This window comes from Aphelocoma coerulescens, chromosome 5, assembly GCF_041296385.1.
Source record: "Aphelocoma coerulescens isolate FSJ_1873_10779 chromosome 5, UR_Acoe_1.0, whole genome shotgun sequence".
In the NCBI taxonomy this organism is placed as follows: Eukaryota; Metazoa; Chordata; class Aves; order Passeriformes; family Corvidae; genus Aphelocoma; species Aphelocoma coerulescens.
Window position 1 is genome coordinate 51888284 of NC_091019.1, and position 24969 is coordinate 51913252.

General features: G+C 43.4%; 1 protein-coding gene across 1 annotated transcript in view; it reads left to right on the top strand.

Annotated features, from left to right (window-relative positions):
- RIN3 (Ras and Rab interactor 3) overlaps window positions 1-24969 on the top strand; it is a 67413-nt gene that overhangs the window by 11377 nt on the left and 31067 nt on the right. The window contains exons 2-3 of the mRNA XM_069018120.1: window positions 7014-7197; window positions 10628-10742. Of these exons, the coding sequence (XP_068874221.1) occupies window positions 7014-7197; window positions 10628-10742 (299 nt within the window). The remainder of the gene's footprint in view (window positions 1-7013; window positions 7198-10627; window positions 10743-24969) is intronic.

Sequence of the window (24969 nt, forward strand, 5' to 3'; positions counted from 1 at the left end):
GAAGTATAAACGATCCTTCATTGCCTGAACACAAAGAAAAATCTTTGGTTTTGCTGATACACTGAAATTCCAAAGAGAATAATTTGGGTTTGAAAAATAGGCAAAGGACAAATGCCCTGAAAATCTCTGATTATAAATGTGGGGAAGAACAACTTATCATTAAGGGTGTTAGGAAGGGAATAGACCTAATAAAACCTGCAAAGTGGTTTTGACTTGCCAAAGTATGCTTTGACTGAGTAAAAAGACAGTTGATGTTTGTGAGACAAATTGTTGAGTGCAAAATATATACATACAAGATTACATAAAGGCAGCAGTACAGTTTGTGAATACCAGCCAACACATGTGACCCCAATAGGATATAGTAGCCTCAGTCCAGAGTGGAGCCACAGGCAGCATATTCCATTTTTGCTCCTGAATGCAGGAAATGGCATAGACTGAAGGGAAAAAAAACAGGGGGGGGCTTTGGAAGAAGGGCTCTTCCTTCAGGGAATTTTTGGATGTTTGTTTTTTATGTTGTTTCTGCCCATGCCATGGCTGTGAATGTGTGTGAGAAGGCTTGTTTGTTAGTAGAGCTGACCTGGGAACGATGTAATATGAATTAGCTTGTACTTTTTGGAGGGTTTTATGCATATGTGATTCTTTATAGCATACATGACTTTGTGTATTTAAATGGAGGGACAGACCAAATGAACCTAGGAAACACGGAGAAGCTGGAAACCTAGTAAACATTTAGTTGCAGGTCCCCACTCCTTGAGAGCACTCTTTGCTGAAAGGTTGTTGACAAGGTCAGACAAGAGGGTCTGACAGGGGTATTGCTGCTGCTTCTCTATAGGCACATACAGTTCAGCTTGACTAATTTAGGAGGAAGCAGCACTGGAGGGTTTATGGGGAAGCACTGCAGTCACCCCATACTTCTCTGTTCCTGAGTTACTTGGCCCTGCTGCTCTTGCCCTTAGAGAACCATCACTGGTCCTGAACACCAGGTTTGTGCTCTGATGAGGGACAGTGATTACATGTCCCTCACAACACCAGCAGCTCTCCTCCAGCAAGGCTTCTGAGAGCTGACCTGACTCCTCACCTTTCAACAGGGGCAAGACTCTGCTCAGTTCAAATGTCGATAAACTGCAGTCACATCCTTTGTGTGCATTATGGAAGTAAGGAGGAAAACACGTGTTAGCTTTAAACCTGGTAATGGCAGCAGCCAGGGCACCAGGGCTTAGCACAAGCTTGGTCATTCTGCCCGCGAGCTCCATGTGTTTGTGCACAGCCTGCTCCTGAGGCTCAGCTCCTTCAAGCTAGCCCAGCAATCCTTTCTGTGCTCTGCAGGCAACAGTGCAACTCCACACAGTTCCTCCAGTGTGCTGTGCACCTATCAGACCTTCAAGCCAAGCCACGTACTGTGTAAGACACAAATCTGGTGTCATATGTGAGCAGAAAACTCTGTGGCTACTTGTTACTTAATAAATTGACGCATGAATTAGAGCTCTTCCACAAGTGGCCATGACACTTTTGCCCTCGAAGTATAGCAGAACTGGTTAATTTTTGTAACTTGCTCTGTTGGTTTTCACCAGGGTGGTGAGGGCTTGGTGAATTGGTGAGTGGTTTAAGGGTAGGTGAGCTGTCCCACACCTGATCACCTGATTCCTCTGTGCCATTAATGGAGCTCCCTGGCAGGATGATGACTTGCTCCACTTCGGCAAACTTCTATGACCATGTGCAAACAGGGTCCAGCTGTGTGCAAACCCCTGCTAGCCTTCACAGAAGTGGGCATTTGGGAATCCCTGGCAGGTACAGAAAAGCTCACAGAAGTGAGACTTCAGTTGCAGAGTGCAAAATTTACTGTTGAAACTGATGGTGCTTCTAACAGAAGTGGAGTAGGTGGGAAACAGGGAGTTTTGCTGAGCTATGAGGTGTCAGGGTGTTTAGGAGACCCCTGGTTTGTCTTACCTTTTGGCAACTAGAAGAGCTGATGCCTTGGCTGCTAAGCTTGGTCCTTCCCAGGCTGAGCCAAAACTCCTGGAGGTGCAGAGCGTCAGCTGTATACCAAAGACCAAAGAGTCGAAGGGTGGACAATTAAGTAGAGTAGGAACAAGGGGACCAGTGAGTAGGAGGAAGTGCTCTGCCAACCACAGGTTCTCCACAGACCACAAGCTGAGAAGCACAACTTCCTGTGCTATAAACTTGTTACCAGGGTGGACCAGTAACATAAGCATTCTGCAAGGTAGGAAGGACACTGGACAGGCAAGCCTGCCTCATGGGACACACCAAACTGCTCACATCATTTCCATTATCCAATTTTTATGTTCATCCAAGAACCTTACAATGCAGGAAGCTCTCATGGCTTGCTTAACACCCTGCATCTTTTCCCTCTCTTTCTGCCTGTCAGACAACAAGAAACCTGTTTATTTCTGGCTAGAGGGTGATAATTAGCTGGGTGTGATCCCTGAAGATCTCAGATTCTCTTTCTACTTTAGGGTTTTTTCATTGTTGGTTATTTTATTTCTGTTTGTTGGTTTGACTTTTGTCAGATCCCTTGGCTGTTATGAAAAAGCACTTATTAAAACCTGAATTTTCTGCAAGTCAGGGTTCACCTTTGGCACACAAAGTTAGCTTTTGTGCTATGGGTTTTTCAATATATCACTTTGCTGCCTTCCCATCTTCCTAATACTCTGTTTTATGATGAAACAACTCTAGAATTTCAAAGGCATTGCAGCTCTTCCTGCAGCTAGGTTGGGTTCAGGGTCTCACTTCACTTTCTTCCAACTCACCTGTTGGAAGAAAGAAATAAGAACCCAGCTAGGTGACAAAAGCCAGGTCCAGAGAGTAAATGCATCCTTCTCCTTCATCTTGGAATAATTTAATCTGAACTGATCAAGTGATCAAAGATGGGCTGGTTTATGACAGTAAGTAGATGGCATAAAAAAATGGCCGTTTCTAAGATGGAAGCAAAATGAAGCTTGATGTCCTCTAGATGTGGCACTGCATAACTTCCCTCACAATGAACTGAAAGTAACAGCACATGAATTCACATGTGTTTGAACAAAGATTTTTTACTGAGTCCGTGCAGCTTGGACACCAAGCTACCTACATTAAATGTGTTCCTCAACACCTGTCTAATCAGAAGTGATACCAAACCAAAGAAAACATAGGCAGCTCTGTCTCTTGCAATGGGTTAAACCTTGTACTTTAGCTGCTGCTCATGTAACTCCAATTATTCCTGTAAGGAAAGAAGGTGACTATGAAGGAAAGGGATACAGAGATCTGCCTCTATTACCAGTGGCACAGAGCCCTGCAACCAAGCCCAACTGGGTTGGCTGTGACACAGGATGTGAGCCAGACCTGTGAGTCTCCTGTCAGTCTTTTAATCTCAGCACTGTCATCTCACCCTTCTCCATGAAGCTCCATGCTCCCAACTGTCTCTTTTAACTACAGGCATTAACAGCACTATCAACTTCCATCAGGACTGCTGTGTTGACTTCAGGAGTCTTTGACTATCTTTTCCTCCTGTTTCAGGTGCTCCTTGTAACCTCTTTTGCTGTGCTTGAAGGGTTTCCACATGTCAGCTGCAGTCACAAGCTGGCTTGTCCCAAGTGGTATCCCTTCAGGTACCAGGTAGCTTTGGTGCAAAAAGTTGCTCTATCACCTGGCACATGGAGTTTGTGACTGTGTCTTTCTCCCTCAGTATCAAGCCAGCTGGCACACATTTTAAGACCTGCTGCTGTTTCACACAATTGCTGTGTGTCTCAGCTGCCTCAGGGAAATTCAGAATGACCAGCCACATATAGTCCAGCCAGGAAGCCCTTAGTGTCAGCAGGTTTGTAGCAATATTTTTAAACCCCCTGCAAAGGTATGCTCAGGCCTTCGCCTGCGCGAAATTCAGTGGATTTTATCCCCTTGCTGTTCTGCTGACTTCTGGGAATATTCAATTGGCAAGTGTGGCTCCTGGTTTCTAAAGCAATGAGTCATGGTGTACATTACTTCAGTGTACAGTCACTGTGAAGTAATTCAAACCACCATTGTCATTATTATTGCCTCCAACAAGCAACCTGATACCTTCTGCCAGCCCGGGGCAGGTGTGTGAATGTAATCACTGTGCAATTAATTAGCTTGTGCTGCCAGTCAGTATGCAGCACACAGCTTCCTGATTCCCAACTGAATCCAGTTTAGCAGAGCCACTGCAAGATTTAAAGGTGCTTTGCAGTAAGAACTCAAGAAAAGAAAAGAAAAGTAAGCAGCTCTAGGGCCAGCTTTTCAACACACCTAACAAAACGAACACCTGCCCCTATCAGCTGAAGGGTTTTGCAGAACTGTGGGACAAGAACAGAGTTTTATGTCATTTTGAAAATTGTGAGTTTAGAAATCATCTGACGCATGAATTCTGAGTGAGCAAAATAGGAAAGGCCAGCTGCTCACCGTGGTGGCCCTGGAAATCCCTTCAACTGGCAGCACAGCAAGAACCCAGGAGCTGCCTGGGCTCCTTCCTCTCTGTGCAGCCACAGAGCTGCCACAGAGCCAGATTAAATTGCTGGTGGATTAAGCACTCCCACAGCCCCATCCAAATCTTTGTGACAGCTGTGCCCAGGACAGAAGTCAAACATCGGTGCCATAACTGCGTCAACTGGTGTGTCATGGGTCACAGCATTACAGCTGAAAAAGGTCTGGGAGGTCATTCACTCCCATTTCTTAGCCAGCACAGATTTGATTCGATAAAGTGTGTGCTACTGCTCCAAACATGGCATTTCAAGAGATTTGGGCAATGCAATCTTCTTCCTCTTCTCTTGGGAATTTATCCATCATCTCTTATAACTCACTGACAGGAAATGTCTCGCCAAACACTCCCCCGATTTCATATGATCCCATTAATGACTCTTCCTGCCTTTCCTTTTACCAAAGTCTCCCCTTTCACTCAGCTGTGCTTTCCTCCCTCTTGTACAGGTACAAGAGCCTGCTTAGTTCCTTCCAGGCTGGTCTGGCTTTTGAGAGGAGAATATCTCATCCCTTAGGGCCTCCAAACTATTAGACTCCTGTTCTGCCAAAAAAAGCCTTACCCACTGCCCTAAATTTGCTACACTGAAAGACTCCACATTTTCAAATAATGAGATTTTCCATTAAGACAAATATTTTCAGGCTCTTCCTTTTTCATCTTGTATGTCTGAGTTTGGAAGTATTTTCTATTTTCTATCCATTCTCCAAAATTTAGACCCTACATGCAGCCACACGTGTTGGAAGGTCAGTTCTGTTATTTTTCTTCACCAGCCTGTTCTCATTGCCAAACCCCAGCTGGTGCTGTGAGCAGGGCTCTGTCCAGAGGGTGTGCTCCTGAGAGGGAGCAGAGGGATGGATGCCTACACCCGCTGCGGGGAACCCTGTGCCAGGGTTACTGATGCTCACCAGGTCCAAGCTGGTTTGTGTTACTTTCCTGACTTTGTTGATAACCCTCATTTCCCTCCAGGCAATGGGATTTCTGAGCACCAGTGCTTTGCTGGCCGCACCTTACATAATTAATGGCTAACAAAGTTCAGCATCACAGGAGCTATGGCCGTACATGTCACCTGCTGGTGCCACAGCAGGACATTACCAGCATCGACCTCCTTTTGTTTCACACATCATTCAGATGTGATCAGGTTCATGTCTGTGTGACTAAACAGGGGAGTAACTTTTGCTGTTATGGAACATTTCATTTTAACTCAGCTTTCCTTCCCTTCAACTCATTACTTCTTTCCTACTACTGAATATGAATATCGCCATCCAACACATGTTTTCCTTTCATATGGTTACAAGACTTTTTTTTGGTTGTTTCTTCTGTAAAAAAACCCTGAGAGATTAATCAGGTTAACTTCCAAAAGCTGTCTTCCATTGTTTTACTCTATACGTTCAGATGAAATTGATTAAAATCACATGTTGTTACGTTTGAAAGAAATTCCCTCACCTGTGTGACAAGCTGGGATTTTATTGCAGGTAAAGAGGGAGTTTCATTTGTTTTAATTTGCTTTTTTTTTTTTAAGCACAGTTCTCTCATTCCTACTGTCTTGACTATGATCTTAAAAAAGGATTGATTAAAATCAAGGTTCTGTGAACTAATACCCTTAATCTACAACCAAAATTGCAGAGGCACCTGTATTTTCTAAGAAAGCTGTCTGAAGGGTTGCAAAAGAAAAAAAAACCTACTAAAAATAAAATCTCTGTGTTGCTTTTGGGATTTGAAAGGCTATTTTTACATAAACTGACTTTTGGGAGAGACTTGATGTGTTAGGTTAGGCCTTTGAAATTACTCTCTTTTAGTAGATTAAGACTGACCTTATCTGAAATGTAATACTTTAAGATCTGTATCTTTAAAAATAAAAGGAAAAGGAGAAATATTTGAAGACCAAATCAAAAGTGAGAGTCCTCCTATTCTCAGTTCTGACATCTAAGAAGAAAATTAGTACAGCAAAACACTTTTTGTGTATGTTCTCTTACATTTTCTTTAAATATAAAACCAATTAATCAAATGAATGACAAGCCCATATCCCCATGAGTCCATGGCCTTATCCAGTAGAGCTCTTGTGACCAGACTTTTCAGCACAAGTATTTCCACTGCCTGCAGTGCTTAGCACATGTATAAATACTTTGTCAAATCAGCGTCATAGCTAGAAGCCAGTATTTAACACCAGTCTGCCATTACACTGCAGGGACTTCTCTGCTGCATTGATACTTTTTAAGCCATGAAACATCTCCCAGACTCTTCAGCTGGAGGGTGGCATCCAGGGGACAGGCACGCTCAGCTGTCTGTGGTGCTGGCTGCCCCTGGGCCTCCCTTACCTGTGTCTGTGGGCACCTGCACTTGAGCAATATTGATGGGTGAGCCGAAACCAGCAGAGCTGAGCACAACCTGCTGTCGTAATAATGTGCCTGTGGTTTACTGATGTCTAAGCACCCCTCTGCTTGCTTCTCTGTTTGCACTTACAGTCCTTACTCCCCAGAGTTTTCCATTTGCAGTTCTGCTCACCAGGGACTCCCTTGCTGTGTTTCAGCCCTATCGGAGGTACCAGTGAAGGAAAAGAAACACATCTCTGTCAGGCCGTTGCTCTGCGAAATTGCCTTCAGCTTCCAGGGATCAGCATCCTTGACAAACTCATCAAGACGTGTCCTGTCTGGCTTCAGCTGAACATGAGCCAGGAAAGGGCTGGGGCCATCCTTGGCAAAGAAACAGCAGGGGTAAGTCCAAAATGGTTTCAGTTCAGACAACCACATTTCCTATCCTTGGTTAGGAGAGCAGTGCTTTTTTTAATGTGGAAGCAAAAGTATTTAGCAGACTGCTCTCTGTTTCCATTACTACTAGATGTTTTACCTCTCTCAACAGCACAAGACAGATATATTGGCTTTGGGAAAATGAGGAATCTTATCTCTGGTTTTATTTGCTTACCATGTAGATTCATGGAGATGGCTTCCCATTCACTACCATACCCAAAAGTATGGTGATTATCCCAATCTGGACCAATAAAAATAAATTGTGAAGAAAATGCCCTTAAATTCACCTGATGGGAGTTATTTTTATTGCAACAATTGGTATCTGGTTTACATAAACTGAGTATTAGAAAATTATATACTTGTGCAAAGCTCAGGACTTGCTTAAGGAAAACAGCTCTGAGGCACAGGGAGCTGCTCCCTTTTCCGGAGGCCTGAGAGGTGAGCAGGCTGTAGATGTCCTGGCTGGATCCTTTGGGAAGTGCAGGTGCAAAAGACCTGAGCTGATATCAGGGCACACCTACTCTGAGGACATTTGGACCCATGCTTTGGCTGAGTCAATCTATCCCAGGGCTAAATGCTGGCACAGCCAAGTGACACCCTCCAGTGGGATTCACCTGAGCAGCCTGGGCTGTGCAGTGCACCTCACCCTGAATCAGACTTCTCAAATAGATTGAGCAAATAATTCTCTTTGTTTTTCTGCTCTGTCTGTAAGTGTGTGTGTGACTGACTGTAAGGGATGTGTGTGACTGACTGTGGTGTACCCATGTATGGCCCCAAGCCTCCTCAGCCATTATCCATTCCCTGCAGTCAGGGAGTTCCCCACCTGAGTGGCTTTGGGGAAACATTTTGCCTCTGTTCCTCCCGCTCACACTGTCCTTGGGCACAGTCTTCAGTTGCAGTCAGAAGCAGGCAGGAGAAGAGGTGGTGCATCAGAGGAGTCCCATGACAAGGGCAGAATTTCCTGCCCACTCTGAGCCCACCTGAAACTGAGGCAGCACCATTCCCAACTGTGGTGAAAATAGAAGAGGTTGATTTCAATACTGGTCCTGACCTGTAGGGTTAAGTACAGCTCAGAAAACCCACCTCCTACTTCTCTGAACAGCCATAGTCCAATTTTAGCCTTTGGAACCATGGCAACCAGGCGTGCTGATCAGGAAAAAAGAAGTGATTCATTTCCAGGTTTCATTTCCCTGGTTGCTTAGATTAAATTTCAGATGGAGCAATGTAAGATGGTGCTGTCTAACAGTCAAGGTTAGAGGGACAGCACTGCCATGTGGCTGGTAGGACCTGGGCAAGGGAGAGCCTCTCCCTGCAGATACTACCTGCCTCCTACCTGCAGATGCATTCTGTGACAGAAGGTGGGGGTTGCCCTGAGCTAGAAATCAGCCTGTTTAGGGGATACACCCGTGCCTTTATTTACACTTTCTCTGCCCTGGTGGTGGGCCTGGGCCCCTGGGGCTCCATTTCTCACTGTGTGAGGTTGTGAAGCTGCCCCAAAGCTGTGTGTTCAGCATGGGTGCTTCAAAGTGACTGGACATGCCCTTATGACTGGGATTCATGCAGGGAGAGGTCTTGGCTTCTAGACAAGCTTTTTTTTAAAATTCCTCTGTCCAAGAAATTAATGGGTTTTTGATAGATTTCCATGTGTTACAGTTGATTAATGATTTTATCAACTCACAATTCTCTTTCTAATACTAACATCCAGGCTACAAAATTAGCTTGATTTTTTAATTCAGTTTTTTAAAAATACCTTGACTCTCTTCTGCCTAAGCTTACTATCAAAGAACAGATGAAGATTATTTTGTCTTTATATCTGCACCTTCAAGATACAAGCTAAAAATATCCCTGACAATGAGCTTTAATTAGAAACACACTTAGGATCTCACAACATACAAAGAATGAGGCATTTTTCCTTTTTCTTCTCTTTTTTTCTTCTCTTTTTTTTATTTCTTGTATCTTTTCTCTTTTTAAAATTTTTTTTTTAAATCTTTTTTCCCACTGGTATTGGTGGGACACAATGGCTCCAGTAGTTCCACTGGTTCCAATTAAATACTCAGGGGCCTCTTATCAATGTTTTTGCATACCTGATGGGATTGAGCCAGACCAATTTTTTTTGCTGTAGTTTATCCTTTGAGCAAGGGGATTGGACTAGGTGATCTCCAGACCTCTTTTCAAGCACATCAGTTCTGTGAAGTCAGCATTTCTGGAGGTGTTTAAGGAGGGACAGGATGTGGCACTCAGTGCCACGGTCTGGTTGAGGTGGTGGTGTTCGATCATCAGTTGGACTTGATGATCTCAGAGGTCTTTTCAAACCTAATTGATCCTGTGATTCTGTGATTTCAGGACCATTCAATACACTTGAATGATCACTTGAGAGATCTCAGACAAGCTTTTGGGGACAGGGCTTGTTCCCAAATTCAACAAGGGCAAAAACAAAGCTTTTCCTCTGGGAAGGCAGACGGCTGGCAGCGATCCGGGCTGGCACAGCCTGGCTGAGCTGCTCTGTGGGAAAGATCCTGTAGGGATGGTGGGCAGTGAGCTGGGCACAGACCCACTCGAGAGAGGCTGTGGGACCAGGGCTTGTTCAGCCAGAAGACAACTTCAGGCAGACCACACAGCAACCCCTGGTACCTACAGGGAGGTCACGGAGAAGATGAAGCCAGGCTGTGCTCAGCACTGCAGGGTGGGAGGACAAGAGATGACAGTGTACATTGAAACCAGAGGGGTTCAGACTGGGTACAGGAAAGCATTTTCTCCCTGTAAAGATGATAAGTGGTGGGACATGCTGCCAAGAGAGGCTGTGCAGTCTCCAGCTTTGGACATTCCCCAGATTTGTACAGACAAAGTTCTGAGAAACTTGGTCTGGCCTCGTGGGATTGGAGGAAGAGTCCTCCCAGGATACCTGCCAGCCTGAATGATCTTATGGTCCCATGAAAATGCTCTGCCATAGACACGGTGGCCACCAGAGCCTTTGGCCTTATGTCCCACTCATGGACACTCAAACCCTCACCGACTCAATGTACAGGTGACTCCCATGCTTTAGACCTGGACTGGGATGTTTTAGGGTGAGTCATCTGTGATTTAGGGCACTTATGTGAGGACCATCATTTAACAAATCATGAGTGCAGTTTTAAACTCTTTGGTTCATGAAATAGTTTGCTTTAGGTGTAAATGGGACATTGGTGATGCATAGAAACTTCACGAGTTCATTTGCAGGTCTGATGAACTGGCCCTTTATTAATTATTTTTGTTGTATAAAGGTTAACTAAGTGGAAAGAAGCTAAAATAAGGCTATTTAAAGGTGGATTGTACTGATTAAAATCTACATTGCCAATGACTTAAAGTTTAGAAGCTCACATAATGTAGCTGAGCTCTTGATTCTTTTCTGCTTTTTCAGATATTCTTAGTCAGGAAAGAGGGTAATGTGGACCACATGATCCTCTCAGTCCGCCTGCCGGCGCAGAACGAAGCTCCTGGTGTGCTGGAGTACAACATTAAAGAAGAAAAATCAAGTAAGGTCTTTACATTTTTTGGTCTTGCTCTGGTTATTGTACTGAGTCCTCTTGTGATCACCAATATTTATGTAATCTCACTTGCACTGAGCAGGTTCCTCTTGTGACCAGCAGCAGATCTTGCTTTTATGATGTAGTTCAGTTAATATTTCCTGCAGCTGTTTTACCTCAGCTCCCCTGCGGTTCTGCACCTTCTGTTATCATTTGCAGACTTGCAATAGGGAAATAAAGCACCTCCAGATGAGGAGGCCAGTGCTTTGATTGAGAAAGGAGAGCTGCCTTTCACCAGGTGGAAGTTCTGAGGGAAGTGGAAAGCATCGGCAGACTAAGCCTTGTTAACTCACTGACCCTGTCTCTGTTTAAGCCACTGAATTTGGGGGTCACCAGTCATCTGACAACTGCTACATAGCCTTTTCATGCACCTTGTACAGTCACTCTGAGCAACAAGTTACTCCTAAACTGTTTGTTTTCAAAGCCTAACTGGGAAGCGGGTGGGTCTCATGGCTGGTGGTGCCAGTGCTGTTCCCAGTTGGATAACCAAGTCTGCCATGAGCAAGTGAAAATTAACCCAGTTCACAGTCAACCACATCTAATGCAGCCCTCTGTGTAAACGGATGTGTAAGGCACATGACTTCCACTTTCAAAGGAATATTTGTAAACATCTGAATTTTAGGATAGTCATAGAAAAATGCACTCAAAAAAAAATATTTTTATATCTATATATATATAAAAATAACTCCACACTATTTATTTATCTGAACAGATCTAAATCCTCTGTCACTGAGCTCTGTCCCAAAGCCAGCTCCCCAGAGAAACTGTTTTATACTCTGCTAAAACACGTGTTTCTTCAGATCAATGTTGCAACATTTCTTTCCCCTTGTTCAAATGAATTTTGACACTTGCTCAAATGAAGTTTTCCCTTCTCCTATGTTTCTTCTCATACCTCTGCATTGTAAACAGGCTTTAAAGCCAGAGGGACAACTCTTAGGCTGTTCTAATCTCAAGGCCAGACCACAGGCTGTCACAACATTGTTCCCTGTCTGGCTGCTGCATCCCGCTGGGAAGCTTTCCCTGAAGCTTTCCCTCTCATCTGCCTGCTCCTGAGAGCACCCAGGTGCAGAGATGTTCAGTGTTCAGTGCTCCTTTGTGAGGGCAGGATCAGCAAACCTTTTGCCACAACTTCAGGTGTTCAATTAAGAGTACAAGGGCAAAGGTTAGCTGCGATGTAGGGAAACCTTTTCTTTATTTAGCTATTTCAACTTGACCCAGGACTTAGATTTTTCACGGTGGGGAATTGGTTTTTGATGATTCAAGCTTTCCTTTGGATAAAAGTTAAAAAATCAAATCCTGTCATCCTAAAAAACATCATTTATAGAAATGTTACTTCTTGACTCATGTCCTGTGCCATAAAATCTGATTTCTTTTAGGGTAGGCAAAGTAAAACATAATACAAAAATGTCACTGAACTAGCCTATTTAGAGAGGCTTTTCTGCCATGCTTTTCAGACTTGCTTGCTTTTTCTAATTTATCACTAACTTAGTGCAAAGGAGGTATTGGGAGATGAGCTTTCTGGTAGAAACAAAAATTAAATCAGTTTTCACTGGTTTCATACAAGTTGCAAAGTAAGTGGAGGAGGGTAATTAAAATTCAGCTCTCATTCATAAAGCAGGAGAGCTGCCATCATGTGCAGCAATCCCAGCAGCTGAGGCTCATGCATGCCTGTGGTGGATATTGACATCATTTTTAGCTTGAGTTCTGTCAGCGTTGAGTGTCAGTTGGTAGAAAGCGTCTCAGTTCTTCATCCTGCACTGTTTTGACAAGAACACACTGGGTACAGAATGGTCACTCTTTTGCTTCCTTTCTCATTTAGGGTAAGTACCCTGGCTTTTAAGTTTAAAAGAAATTGAACAAATTCTGGTTAATAAAGACAAAGGACTGTACCTAGTGCCAGGGGAGATGGTAAATCTTCTGTGTCACAGAGTAATCTCATACCTTTGGTAATTAATTAATTCTTTAGCTTTTAAACTGCATTACTCCACTGCCTTCTAAATTTTTTTCAGAAATAAAATTAAAAATTGTCCAAATGCTTTAAAAGAATTTAGAACCTGAGCTTCCTTGACACATAAGATGGTCTGTCTGGATTGCCTCAGATTAATGATGTGCCCTTCACTCATCCCTGGTGTTTTGTAAGTGTCAGGGTAGGAGACCTCTGAGCACCCCAAGAGAGGTTCTCTTGCTGTGGAATGCAAGTAAGTTGGAAGTCTGGTGCTATACTCCTGTAAATATGTAAAACACCCGAGCTGCATTGCCTGAGGGCCACTCTGGACTTTTTCCAAACATCTGTTCTTTAACTTCAGAAAATCCCTCTTTCCTTTCTGAGTTGACAGGTAAGAAATGATCTCTGTGACATGCCCCACGGAGAGCTGTTTGTCCCTTTCTGAGAGCTGGCTCCTCCTAAAGGGTTTGAAGAAGTGGGAACAAATCCTTCTCGTTACCTCAGTTCAACTCGTTAGACTCCACACAGTTGATGCATTGAGATGTAAACTGAAACCTGAATCTGCCTCAACATATATAGTTCTGATTTTATGGAGAGCCTTCCTTCAATTAAAATTCAAGTTTCAACCCAGCAAAATTCAAGTTGCAACCAGCTTACTGTTTTGAAGAACCTTGCCAGCTGCTTCTTGTCCTTGGCTGTAGAGCTATTCTCATTCCTTCCTACTTTTCAGATTGGATCTGAGGAGGCTTTCCATGGTATCATGATGATGGTACAGAGGTTGTTGCCCACTCCCTGTGTTCCATATAGAGATGTCCATTCAATGAAGTACAAAAAGACCCTTCAGAAACTTCTGGCTATTACACTGCCAAATAAGAGTGGTTCATTGTTTTACTATTTCTTTTCCCCATAACAACTATGTTGATATTTGGTGAAATATTTAGGGAAGTATAGTTTTCTGATGGGAAGAGTGGAGTTAATTGTGATTTTTCTCTTTAAATGGAAATCCCCAAAGAACCCACTAGGTAAGAGAATCAAGAAATGAAACCTCTTTCTGTTTTTCTCTTTTTTTTTTTATTTTTTTTTGTGGGAAATTTTCATCTCTTCTGTGAAGTAACCCTTAGAGAGAACAAGAGAATGGATTTTAAAAATTTTCTTCTGGTTCCTTCTTTTTGGTTGGAATTCCTCCAGAGACGGGAATGCTAAATCCTCGTGGCATCAGTAGCTATAGTAGAGATCAAAGAGCAGATTCCAGGTGCCATATGGCTCATCAGAAAGTTGGGAAACCTGGCAAGTTTCAAAGCCTTGGATCTCAGTGGTTTTGCACTCGGCCTGAAGAATCCCTTACTTCTTATTCAGAGCAGTGCAAATCTCCCAGACCTAAAGCTTGTTACAAGATTTCTACCACTTAGAGATGCAGTGTTGGCAGCTACCTCTCAATCTTTGCTAAACTCTCGACTACTTTGTGCACTTTCTTTCTGAGAGTTGACCCTTACTTCTGCTTCATTCAGAGGTGGAGTCCCAGCCTCACAAACTGAGCACCCCTTCCTCAGCTGACTCCTGCCCTTGGCTCTTCTCAGCAAACTGGTGGCAACCTCAGGGTCTAATTCCCCCTCCTTTTCATGTATATACTGTCAGAAGTCATTGTGCTGACCTCAGCTCCATTATAGCAATATTAAAAAGGAAAGAATCAGATATTTGAAGTACAAGTGCATTTCTGAAATAGCATATGCTGAGAGCTTGGAAGAGGCATCTGAGTACAATAGACCATGTGGTGCAGGCAATGACAGTAGCTTTTACTTTCACAAAGAGTTATGAAGGCATCTGCCACAGGGGTAAAGTCCTTTAATAGAGGGATGCTCTAGCACCATAAACTGAATTAATGCTTTCTTTTTTTCTGGGAAATTTTGTTAATTTGATTTCATTAAACACACGAGTTGATCACATACTTCTCAGGAATCTTTTACGTATGCTTTGGTGTGGGATGTGTAGTAATTTTTTTCCAACCTCTTCTGTACCAAGAAAAGAGGATGTGATTCCAAGCAAGCAAAATGGCACTAAACAGAAGTATCTGCAACTCCACAGAATAAAGAACATATTGTTTATATTATTAAATTTTTTAAAATAGAAATAAAAATGAAATTGCTTAGCTAAGTCAGTCCTGAGCTCTTCAGGTTCACATCCTAAGGGGTTTGAGGCTGGCCTGATCCTGCCATGGCTGCCCATCTCCTGTAATCATGCTCCTCCCTCCCCCATTGCTGCAAGTGGTTTTGCTCACTTGGAGGTGTATTTTCTGGAGGCAGTCCACATGAGCCCTTGTTGTGGAGTTGCTGTCCTTGTTCCTTATTTAAGCTGTACCTGTGGAGGACAATCTGCCACCAGACATAACTGTTCAGAAGCAGCTTTTACAGCACATGGGGCCAAGGCTGGGTTGAGCCCCCCAAAATCGATGAGTGCACAGCTGAAGGAGGGGTTTGTAGTGAAGTCTGGGCTGTAGTGTGTTTTTTTTCATTTATTAGAGGAAAATTATTAGATTTAAATTAAAGTTCTCTGTGCTCTGACCCTCCCAGCTTTTCTGGAGACTGACTTTGAATAAGCTGGAGTATAACAGAGGTCTTAAAATAACCTTAGAAAAATCAAATAGGAAAACCAAAATAAATTATGTCCAAGTAATACAAAAATGTCCAGAACATGATTGATACCTCCTTTGAAGGATGAGACATGGTGCCATTGGACACGGTAGCTTATACTCAATTTCTGGTTTATGGACAGCAGCTGCACTCCAGGCTGTGTGGTATGAGCTTGTGGTAAGGACCCACAATATACCTTGACAGAAAAAGTGCAGGCAATTACTTCACTCCAAAGGAGTTTAAGAGCAATCACTGAGTGTTGGTGCAAAATTGCAAGTCTGGTAGGAAAAAGATGTTGATAAAGAAATCCAGTGTCTGCCCTGGTCACCTTATCTGACCTTTCTTAAAATCAGACTGAGCTCGGGAAGTGCGGACTGGAGTTTGATATGAAATGCTTGAGACAGTAGGAATTTAGGAAAGGATTACAACTCAAGTAAAATACATAGCAGCAGTTTAACCTGCCTGGTTACTTGTTTGCCATGGAAGTTTGTGGGGATCTGACCACTTTGTACGTCCACCAGTGAACATCTGCCAGTGAACTCTGTCCCTCAGGACAGAAAGAAGAGTTACACCAGATACAGAGGCAGCAGGAAGGAAGCCTTGCTGGGGAGGCCAAACAGAAGTTTAGATGAGCAAAGGTGCTCCTTTCCATGTTGGATGTTAGGGAATGTGAAATCAACTAAGGGCTAAGATTTTACAATATACTTCCTTGCCTTAATGATCCCAAATAGGTGCAGTCTAAAGATGTGAAAGCAAACTTAATCCCCAAAGTCAACTTTGCCAATCACTATGAAGTCACTTCAGCACTGCCATTCCTCCTTCCCAGGCACATATGGGAAAAAAACCCAGTTTTTTATTATAGACTAATGCCATTTGCACAGATAAAAAGGACATGTGCAGTCATTCCGACTGTCCTGTAACAGTAACAGATGGAAATTAAGCGACAGTAATCAGGCAGCAGCATGTTTACAGCAGGGCATTAGAGCAACAGGGGGATGGACTTTGCTCATCTTTGCAGGCTTAGCTCTGAACAAAGCTGCTGAAAGCCCTGGTCTTTACATCCCAGCCAGCCTGAGATGAGGGCTGTGGGCATGCCTGGCATGATGGCAGAGCTCATATATGAAGGAGACAAATTCCAGTCCGTGTGCCTGCTTGGATCTGTGTGTCCCAGGGCTGTGTGGGGACATACTCACAGGGCAGGGAAGAGGAGGCAGATTGAGCAGGAACAATGCAGTAGATGCTCTCTGTTGGCTCAAGCACCTTCAGATGCTGACAATGGACTTGCCTATTGCACTCTGCTGGCACCCCAGCCAGCATGGCCAAATATGGTCCTTTATGGCAGATTTCCCTGTTTAATTTTGTTAATGTTTATTTTAATACATAATGCTGAGGCTGGATTAATGATCTCAGAGACTAAAGCACTTGCTGCTAACATGTCACAGTATGGTCAGGTAGTATTTTCCCATGTGAACTACATTGAAGTCCTGCACAAATGAGGTCATGGGAAAAAACAGGAGGATAGCTCAGTTACTGCAGCCTACCCACAACTTAGCTCCTTTAATGAGAGTGGCCAGTTGTGCAGATGAACTTTCTTATATGAATATTTTTGTGGAAGTGTTGACAGCTCTTGTAATAGCTTCCTCAGTTTTGCAAGTCTTTTTGCTAGCACTCTGCCTCCTGGAATCAGGAAGTAGAGTGAAGATAGACAGAATATTTTTTCCAGAAGGAAAAATAACCATCACAAATGCAGAGAAAAACCTTAAAATTTTGGAAATACTCAGAAAACAGAAGATTTTATAGGTTATAGTAAAATAACCTGTAAGAAGACAATCTGCCATTTTAAAATTTGATTTTAATTGCATTTATTTCTGATCCCTTCTGAAATAGAATGAAGATGGAAGAGGTAGAAATCTGTGGTATGGACTGAGGTCAGAAAGATGGGATCCTTCACTTCATAGCTAAAGTGAATAAACTGGTGTATGTGCTGGTACACCTGACCCTGACATCTAAGATAAAGACATTTAATTGGGTAGTACTTGCAGATTTTCACAGGAGGTTTTAAAGACTGGGCTGGATGAAGCCTTGAGTGACTTGGTTTGACCTCATGGATGGCCCTGGTTTTAGCAGGGTTTTGTGCTAGAGACCTCCTACTGTCCCTGCCAGCCTGAAGGATCCCATAAGTGATACTGAGTCAGGCTGTGGGTAAGCTCAAGGCAGACAGCAGTTCACAGAAAGGATATCTCAGTACAGCAGCAAAAGCACTTCCAAGGGCCAGGTTCTTGGAGAAATACTGCTAAGATTCACAGAGGGATAGTGGTGAAAAAATAAATAAAACAAATATTTTCTGTATTAGTGTCTCACCTGTGATCTCCCCCAAACCCATAACATTCCCTTCTGTGGCTCTTTCTCCCTTTGTGTATAGGGAAAGATAGAATGTGCTCAGTTTATTTAATCAGTGCAGATTTGCAGTTAACTCTTATCAGGTACTTGAACATACTTGAAAAAGCCCAGTAATGCCACATAGAGGTAATCATATGCCCCTAGGCATATTGGAGAGCTGAGCTTGCTGCAGGCTGAAATAGACTTCATCATGTGCCATTCACCAAAATGCTACTGGACTGTTGTTGCACAGATGTTAAAGGGAATTTTCAGCTGGAGTGGGACAATCTAAGGAGTAAATGCACATTCCACCCTTCCCAAGTTGAACCTCTCAAAACAATCTCTGACTCATCAAACTGCAGGCAGACGGGCCCATCAGAAAGTATATTTGGTTACTTCTGTTATCACTGTAATGGTACGACTGTTCTTTTTTAAATGGTCACTTTAAACAAAACAGTTGGCCTCCTTCAGTGGAAGCCTTGCAGCGTTGAACACCGGAAAGAAGAATTCTTAATTCTGTAAACTAAGGCATGAAAGCAGGGTAGGACTATTTATAGCTTTGATTTCCTCTGAATAGATAAGAAGCTGAACCTGACATTACAGAGTGAAAAGATCAAGGTGGTGCTTTTTTTGCTTTTTGGGTTGTGTGCGGGTTTTCTGATAACCAATCCTGCCATTCAGCAATAAAGCAAAGAGGGGACTGACTTGGCAGCCACTTCAAGAACTGCCCTGGAGACTTGTCTACCAGTCAGGAAGGTCATTAAGCGTCTTCAAGTTCGCTATGGAACATGACTTTACTGAATATATATTTATGTATATAAGGCAAAAGCATCAGTTTTCCCAGCAACTAGTAGTTAAGGTACTGTAGCCTCACGAGTACAAGTAAAGTAGGTGGAAAAGGGTGCGGGTACTGTTCCAAGGAGAGGAAAGAGTCAGGTTTTATGTGAGTTCAGGCTGTAACTTCATGCTGACACTGCTGCAACAAGAAGGGCTGTTGCCATTCCTCATCTGTCAGTAGCACGTGTCCCTATCAGGGACCCTCCAGCCCTTCTGGTCCCTGTCTTTCTCTGCCTCATGAAGGTTATGGCTGGGAAGGAGTGGGCAATGTGGATGTAGTGGTGTGAAAGCAGGACAGTGTGGTGGGGCAATGCTTCCTTAGAGGTGTTACCATATGCTGAGTTATGTGAAATAAAATCTGGAGAGGAGAAAAAAGTGATAAAGGCCTGAGGGGCTACAGGTGACTTTGGGAAGGGTTGGTGGCAGACTGGAGAGAGAAGTCTGAGAACAAGTTGGAAAGGAGCAGCAAGGTACCAACAGGGGTCACATCCTGTAGTGCTGAATAACTGTGTGAGCCTCCAATGTGCTCAAGGCTGACCACAGAGGCAAGACCCCATCAGAGCTGCTTTATGGTGCCAGGAGAGGAGGCTGCAGGCAGGGCAAAAGTACTCTTGGGATGGGTGGGAAGTCAGTGCAAAACTGTGGCCCAGCTGCCCCCATAGCAACCAACCTTCCCGAGGTAGAGCATTGCTGGCAGCAGGACAAGGAGCTGCCCCTTCTCTTCCCTGCCAAGCTGAATTCAGCTGACTTCTCTGAAGGAAAGCACCGATTTTACAGGCTGAGGGCTGAAGAACAGCTTGCTGAAGGGACTCAGCCAGCTGTGCATCACCAGCCCTGAACAAGCCCATCCTGGCCAGCACTGTATTAACTGGGCTGCAGAGAGACCTCTTACTTGCCGAGCTCTTGACAGCATTCAGCACTGAGGTATCAACACAGCTATTCAGACTTCTTTTGTATGCTTTTTGTATAGCCTGACAGGCAGCTCTGCTGCTGTACTGTGTGGAGAGTCAATTTTTCCAATTTACTTAAGAGGAATGTTTTCCTTTATTGCTGCATGATGGAGCGTGTGATTGAGGCAAAGTAAGAAACTGTTGTCAGCTCTGGGCCTGACAAGCCTGAAAAAAGAAGTGTGCTGGAAAAAATAACAAGTTATCAACACCCTTGGGACAGAAGATCCCTCTTCCTTTCTTTCCCCAAAACTGTCTGATTCCATCTTAGTTAAGCAAATCATATATTTCAGCAGCAAAACTTGTCCAAGACTACTTTTTTTCAAGGATTAGCAAACTGATGACTAAAAGTTTGTGTATTTTTAGCAGGGGAGACTGGAAAAGCTGAATATGTAGTTAACCTTCAGGTTCACATTTTAAGGAGTTTAATTGCATTTAAGGAGGCCTCTGGGCCCACATCTTGTCTCCTATTTTGCTCGGAGTAAAGGTCTCTGTTCAGGGTGGCAGACACCTTGCCATTAAGGAGAGTAGACTGACGAATGTTGTCCCTTAATGTAGTTCCTGTTGTTGCCTATAAGATGCAGAACTACCCTAGTTAGCTTCGGATTAGCCTCTCTCAGACACAGATAACAATCTGCCTGCATCACCCGGGGCTCTGCATGGGCTAATTTCCCCTGTTTATGCAAGTTTCTCATTAGCAAGAAAAGTCAGCCATCACCTACTCAGCTTCTTGGCATGAGAAGCCTCCCACTGAGCAAGTCAGCTCCATGGCATGGGATAGCTGGGCAGCTCTGCCCCAGCCCTGACCTTCAGCTCCGGGAGTCCTGTTTTGCTGATGCTTTCTGCTGGATCTCATCTGCCTCCACAGGCAGTACCAGATCAAAGGCCACCTTTGTGTGGGCTGTAATAAGGACACAGGAGACATTATCTTTGTCTAGTCTGCTGTCTGTGGTTTGACTCAAGATAAGACACTGAATGATTTCTAGTCCCTAAGGATGGCTAACCTAGACATCTTCCCAAGATCAGTCTGTCTGCCAAGGATGAGTTCTTCATTATCCACATCTCTATTAACCCTGAAAATTGGGTTAAAGTCAAGGACTTCCCCTTCAGGAGACTACTCTGAACTAGGAACCCAGAATTTTGGTTTGGCAAGAACAGTGACCACGGGCCTCGGGGATATTGTAAAACATGGTATGAGGACACGTTTTATAACCTGTTGTGCAAGTCCATCATTTCTCTCCTAAATGCAGACATGCACAAGGAAAGCAGAAAGTCTCACCAAGTCCTTCTCATTTGAGCTCAGTTCCCCATCACTTTGACACACTGCTTATTTTAAAACATAAAACATTTGTGCAGCTGCTTTTTTAAGATGTAACAGTGCCAGGTTTCTCGGTGGTTTATGAGTAGTTTTGGAAACATTCTGGTTACTTATAGCAGGGAGCTTTATTCTCTTTTTTGTTTTTAAGCTCTCATCCTGAAGAGTTACCTCCCCTCCTCCATACACACACTTTCATTTTTACTCTAAGCTTTAAACCGATGGGATTGTAGGGAAAGCCTGTTGGAAAGAAGCCCTCGGGGTCTTGTTAGCTTCGTTAATCCTTGCTTTGGATTTTTTCTTTGTCTTATTTTTCACTCCCAAGAGGCATAATGCAAAATCTGTGTGTAATCAGAGCTAGAGACTATGCACACTGTTCTAGGATAATATTGTCTTACCCTGCTCTGCTTAGTACCTTGAACACAACCCAAAAAGCTTACTGCCTTTAAAACAGCTACTCGGAATCAGTACCCATAATACAAGTGCCCTTGTCTCAGTGGCTAAACTGAAACAAATTATATTTTTTGTCCTTGGACAGTGTTTGCTATCTCAAGATCTTATAGAGCTTAATAAACAACAGTTTAGATTTGTAAATGAGGTAAATAAGATACTGTTTGAAGTGAAATGAGGGCATTAAGGACCTCACACTTTGACCAGGGAGTAGGACCCTCAAAGTCAGTGATAGTGCAATCTATCCCACTCAGAAGCAGGAAACAGAAAAGCTTCTTTCACCAGGTTGGCAACTAGGTGGGATTTCAGCTCTAGGAAGCAGAAGTGTAATTTTCTTTCCCTTTTTTGTCCACCCTATTGACCTCTGCCATTTCAGAGCGTGTTATTCCCTTTCATCACTCACCCTTGGAAATTGTCTTGTTTGTAAAGGCCTTTCTTCCTGCAAGTCTCTCCTTCAGAATGTGATTCTGAATACTGGATAGCTGCCCTTATAATATTTGGCAAACTTCCTTTTTCTGTATGATTAACCTCAGCACTATGGTACTTCACAATGTATCTCAGAGCCAGAGAAATAAAATTTTCTCCAAAGTAAATGGAGAAAAATATTTTTCTATAAAATACATCTGTATGATAGCACACATTTTTCACATAAGGATTGATTCTCAAGATTATCCATATTACCTGGAGATTGTTGCTAAGAACTAAATCCCCAGAATTTCAAATCATAGCACTGTTTCCTGTTATATGAGGCACAGGGGAGACCCTTTATATATCTCAGTGCTTCATTTGCTTCACAAAGTTTTACAAAGGAAGTTTGCCTTTTGAGAGTAACTTACAAGTATCTATATCCAGTTTGTCTTGTCAGCCATGGGTCTCAGCCCTGACAGTTTGAATGGGCAACTGGGCAGCATAAATCTTGTGCTGCCATTGTAATGTACGAGTGGATGCTGAATGACCTGCAAAAATGTGACTTCCCCAGCGATGATCCCAGCTCTTGCTCAGCTGCTTACTGCAGGGTCCACATTGATTGAATGTGCTATCCTACTCCCCTGGTGTTCCTGGGAACCCTCTCAGTCCTCAGTATTTCAGAAAGGCCATGTTTCCTCCCTTACTCCTGCAAAAACAGACCCTGTGGGGCTACATCTAGAACTCCAGCTGTGTCTCTGTATTGACATCTGGTCCTGGGAATTCCCCTCAGAAGAAAGCCTGGATCTCTCCAGCCTCTGGCTGAAGAAAGAGTGAAATTTCCACAGACTTTAAGGTGTTTATTCCATACCTGGAAAAGGGATATGGGGTTGAGGATCTAACAAGTAAGGCAAGGGCTTTGAAACTGAACAGCTGCTCTCCAGCATGTGCTCTGCTCTTGGTCCCTGAAATAGCTGACAGTGCTATCCACATGGATACCTTTAAGGAAAGCACTGAGGAGCTGTGACACTTTTCTTTTAGTTGAGTTGGTTGTGCTTGAAGTACCTGTGAGAGACACCCTCTCATCCCCTGCTGAAACACTGATGGCAGTGAGGAAGAAACAGAGGAGCAAAATCCCTCTAACACATTCCTGCTCAAGTATCCTGCAGCAGAGAAAATGAGACCAGGCAGCACCAGGATTTTATGCAGAATTAAAGACATAAAATCTCAGTGCACACCAAGGTGCTGCCCATCTGCTTGGGTGAATGTGGATGAGCCAAAGTACAGTGGAGTGGTCAAGACCCCTGTGGCTGTTAGGTGTGAGGACAGTTCTTTATCTTAGCAGCAAAATATGCACACGGGGTAGAAGGGAACTGTCATCTCTACCAAGAGTCCCTTCTACTCAGCCCCAGCCAGACAAGAGTACAAAAGCCTGTGATTTGCATCTTCTTTAATGGCTCTTTGTCCAGCACAACATAACTATATTTAGTGAAGAACATAGTTTAAAAATAGATTTCTCTTATACTCTAGAACCCAGCTCATTAACACTTTATCACTTTCATAATTCATTAGTTTCAATTTCCCAGGAACTGCCATGAGCAGTGATTTTTTCATCACAGCCAGGAAGATTAAACTCTGTAGGAAGCCATAAAATTGAAATCATTTGAGAAAGCTTGAGCTGGATACACAAGAGGAGACTCAGGCAGAACTTCAAACCAGGGAAGTTTCAGCCCTTCCTTGATGAGGGGAAAAACCAGAAACAACTGGCAGTTAAGAAAATAATCACTAGGAAAGACAAGAAAGACGAAACAGACATAGGATGACCAGGACAGTCTAGAATTGTGCAACCAAAACCGAAACTACAGCTTAGACATCATGTGGAAGAAACAGAAGCATCAGATTACAGAATAAATACAAAGGCCTTGAGAAGAGAAAACAGATAAACAGTGGCAGTGTTTTACAAGCACACAGCACTAGAAGGCCATATAGTATTGTCCACAAGGTCATCAAGAAATGACACAAGAAACAATGCTAGAGACAGATACTAGGAAATTCCAAACAGAGGTGTTGCAGAAAGGTCCCATAAACACACTAAGAACTTCTACCAATGAAGTCTAAACTTCCGTTTTTTAGCAATAACCATCTGAAGCTCTTTCTCTTAATACCACCATGAGCCAAGTGCATGAATAAGGGCCTGAACTGGGGAACTGAAACAATAACCTGAAGGAATTACATCACACTCTCACACATTCCTGCAAAGCACTGCAGGTAGGACAAGCACAGTGTATCATGACAGACACAACAGCCTCAGCACTGGGGCTAGCAGTCACCCTAGCACTGCATTAAAGTACCCAGGGCTCATTCCCCAGTGGCAGGAAACTGCTAACCTGCAACAGCTTGAAATTTCAGTGTCTGGGAGTAGGAATTTTGGTAGCCTCTGCCTTGGAGTGATCCCATCTTCATAGCGAGGTTTACTCACTAACAGTAGCAGAGCAGCAGGAAAGCTGGCCCGTGCTGCTTACTGAAAAGGTCATGGCAACTGTGGTATCAAACCAGAGACTTATATCAAAGGAGAGAAACACCTCTTGTTAGGAGACTATGGATTTATAATCTGAAAATAGAAAAAGAAAACTGGAATCACACCCATAATGATAAATCTCAGTTTCCCAGAACCTGGAAAAATGAGAACATCTAAGCACATCCAAGCAGGGCTTCTGAGGATGGTTGTGTTCTCAGTAGTCCTCTGTCAACATAACTGCTGCAGAATAAAGAATTCACGTCTTTGAATTCAGATGTCTCTGAAGGATTACACAGATACAAAAAAAACCTCAAAAACAAATCCAAGTGAGTAGGACTAACAGTGCCACTAGAGAAGAAGAAGCTGAAGTAATTGAGTCCCATGAGCCTGTGTAAGCAATAAGATGGAAATTGGGTTGGTTTGTCCATGTGATCAGAACAATGAAACTAGCAAACACAATTCTGTGGGGAAAAATCAAAGAGGAAAGGAAGGCAGAATGCTCAGGGACAGTGTGACTCAAAGACATCTGCATCTGGATGGAGAAATGATGGGGAGATCCAAAGAGTAAAGAGAACATGAATACAGATTCCAATCAGTGCCTAAACATGACACTTCAGAGCACGCTAGTGTTTGAAAGGAGAAGATGAGACAATCATAAATATATATAACAGTTTATAACCTGGCTGTGTTCTCTTCACTTACTGAGTTGCCAAAGGACACAAAAACAGAGTATAGTCACCAATGAACCACTAA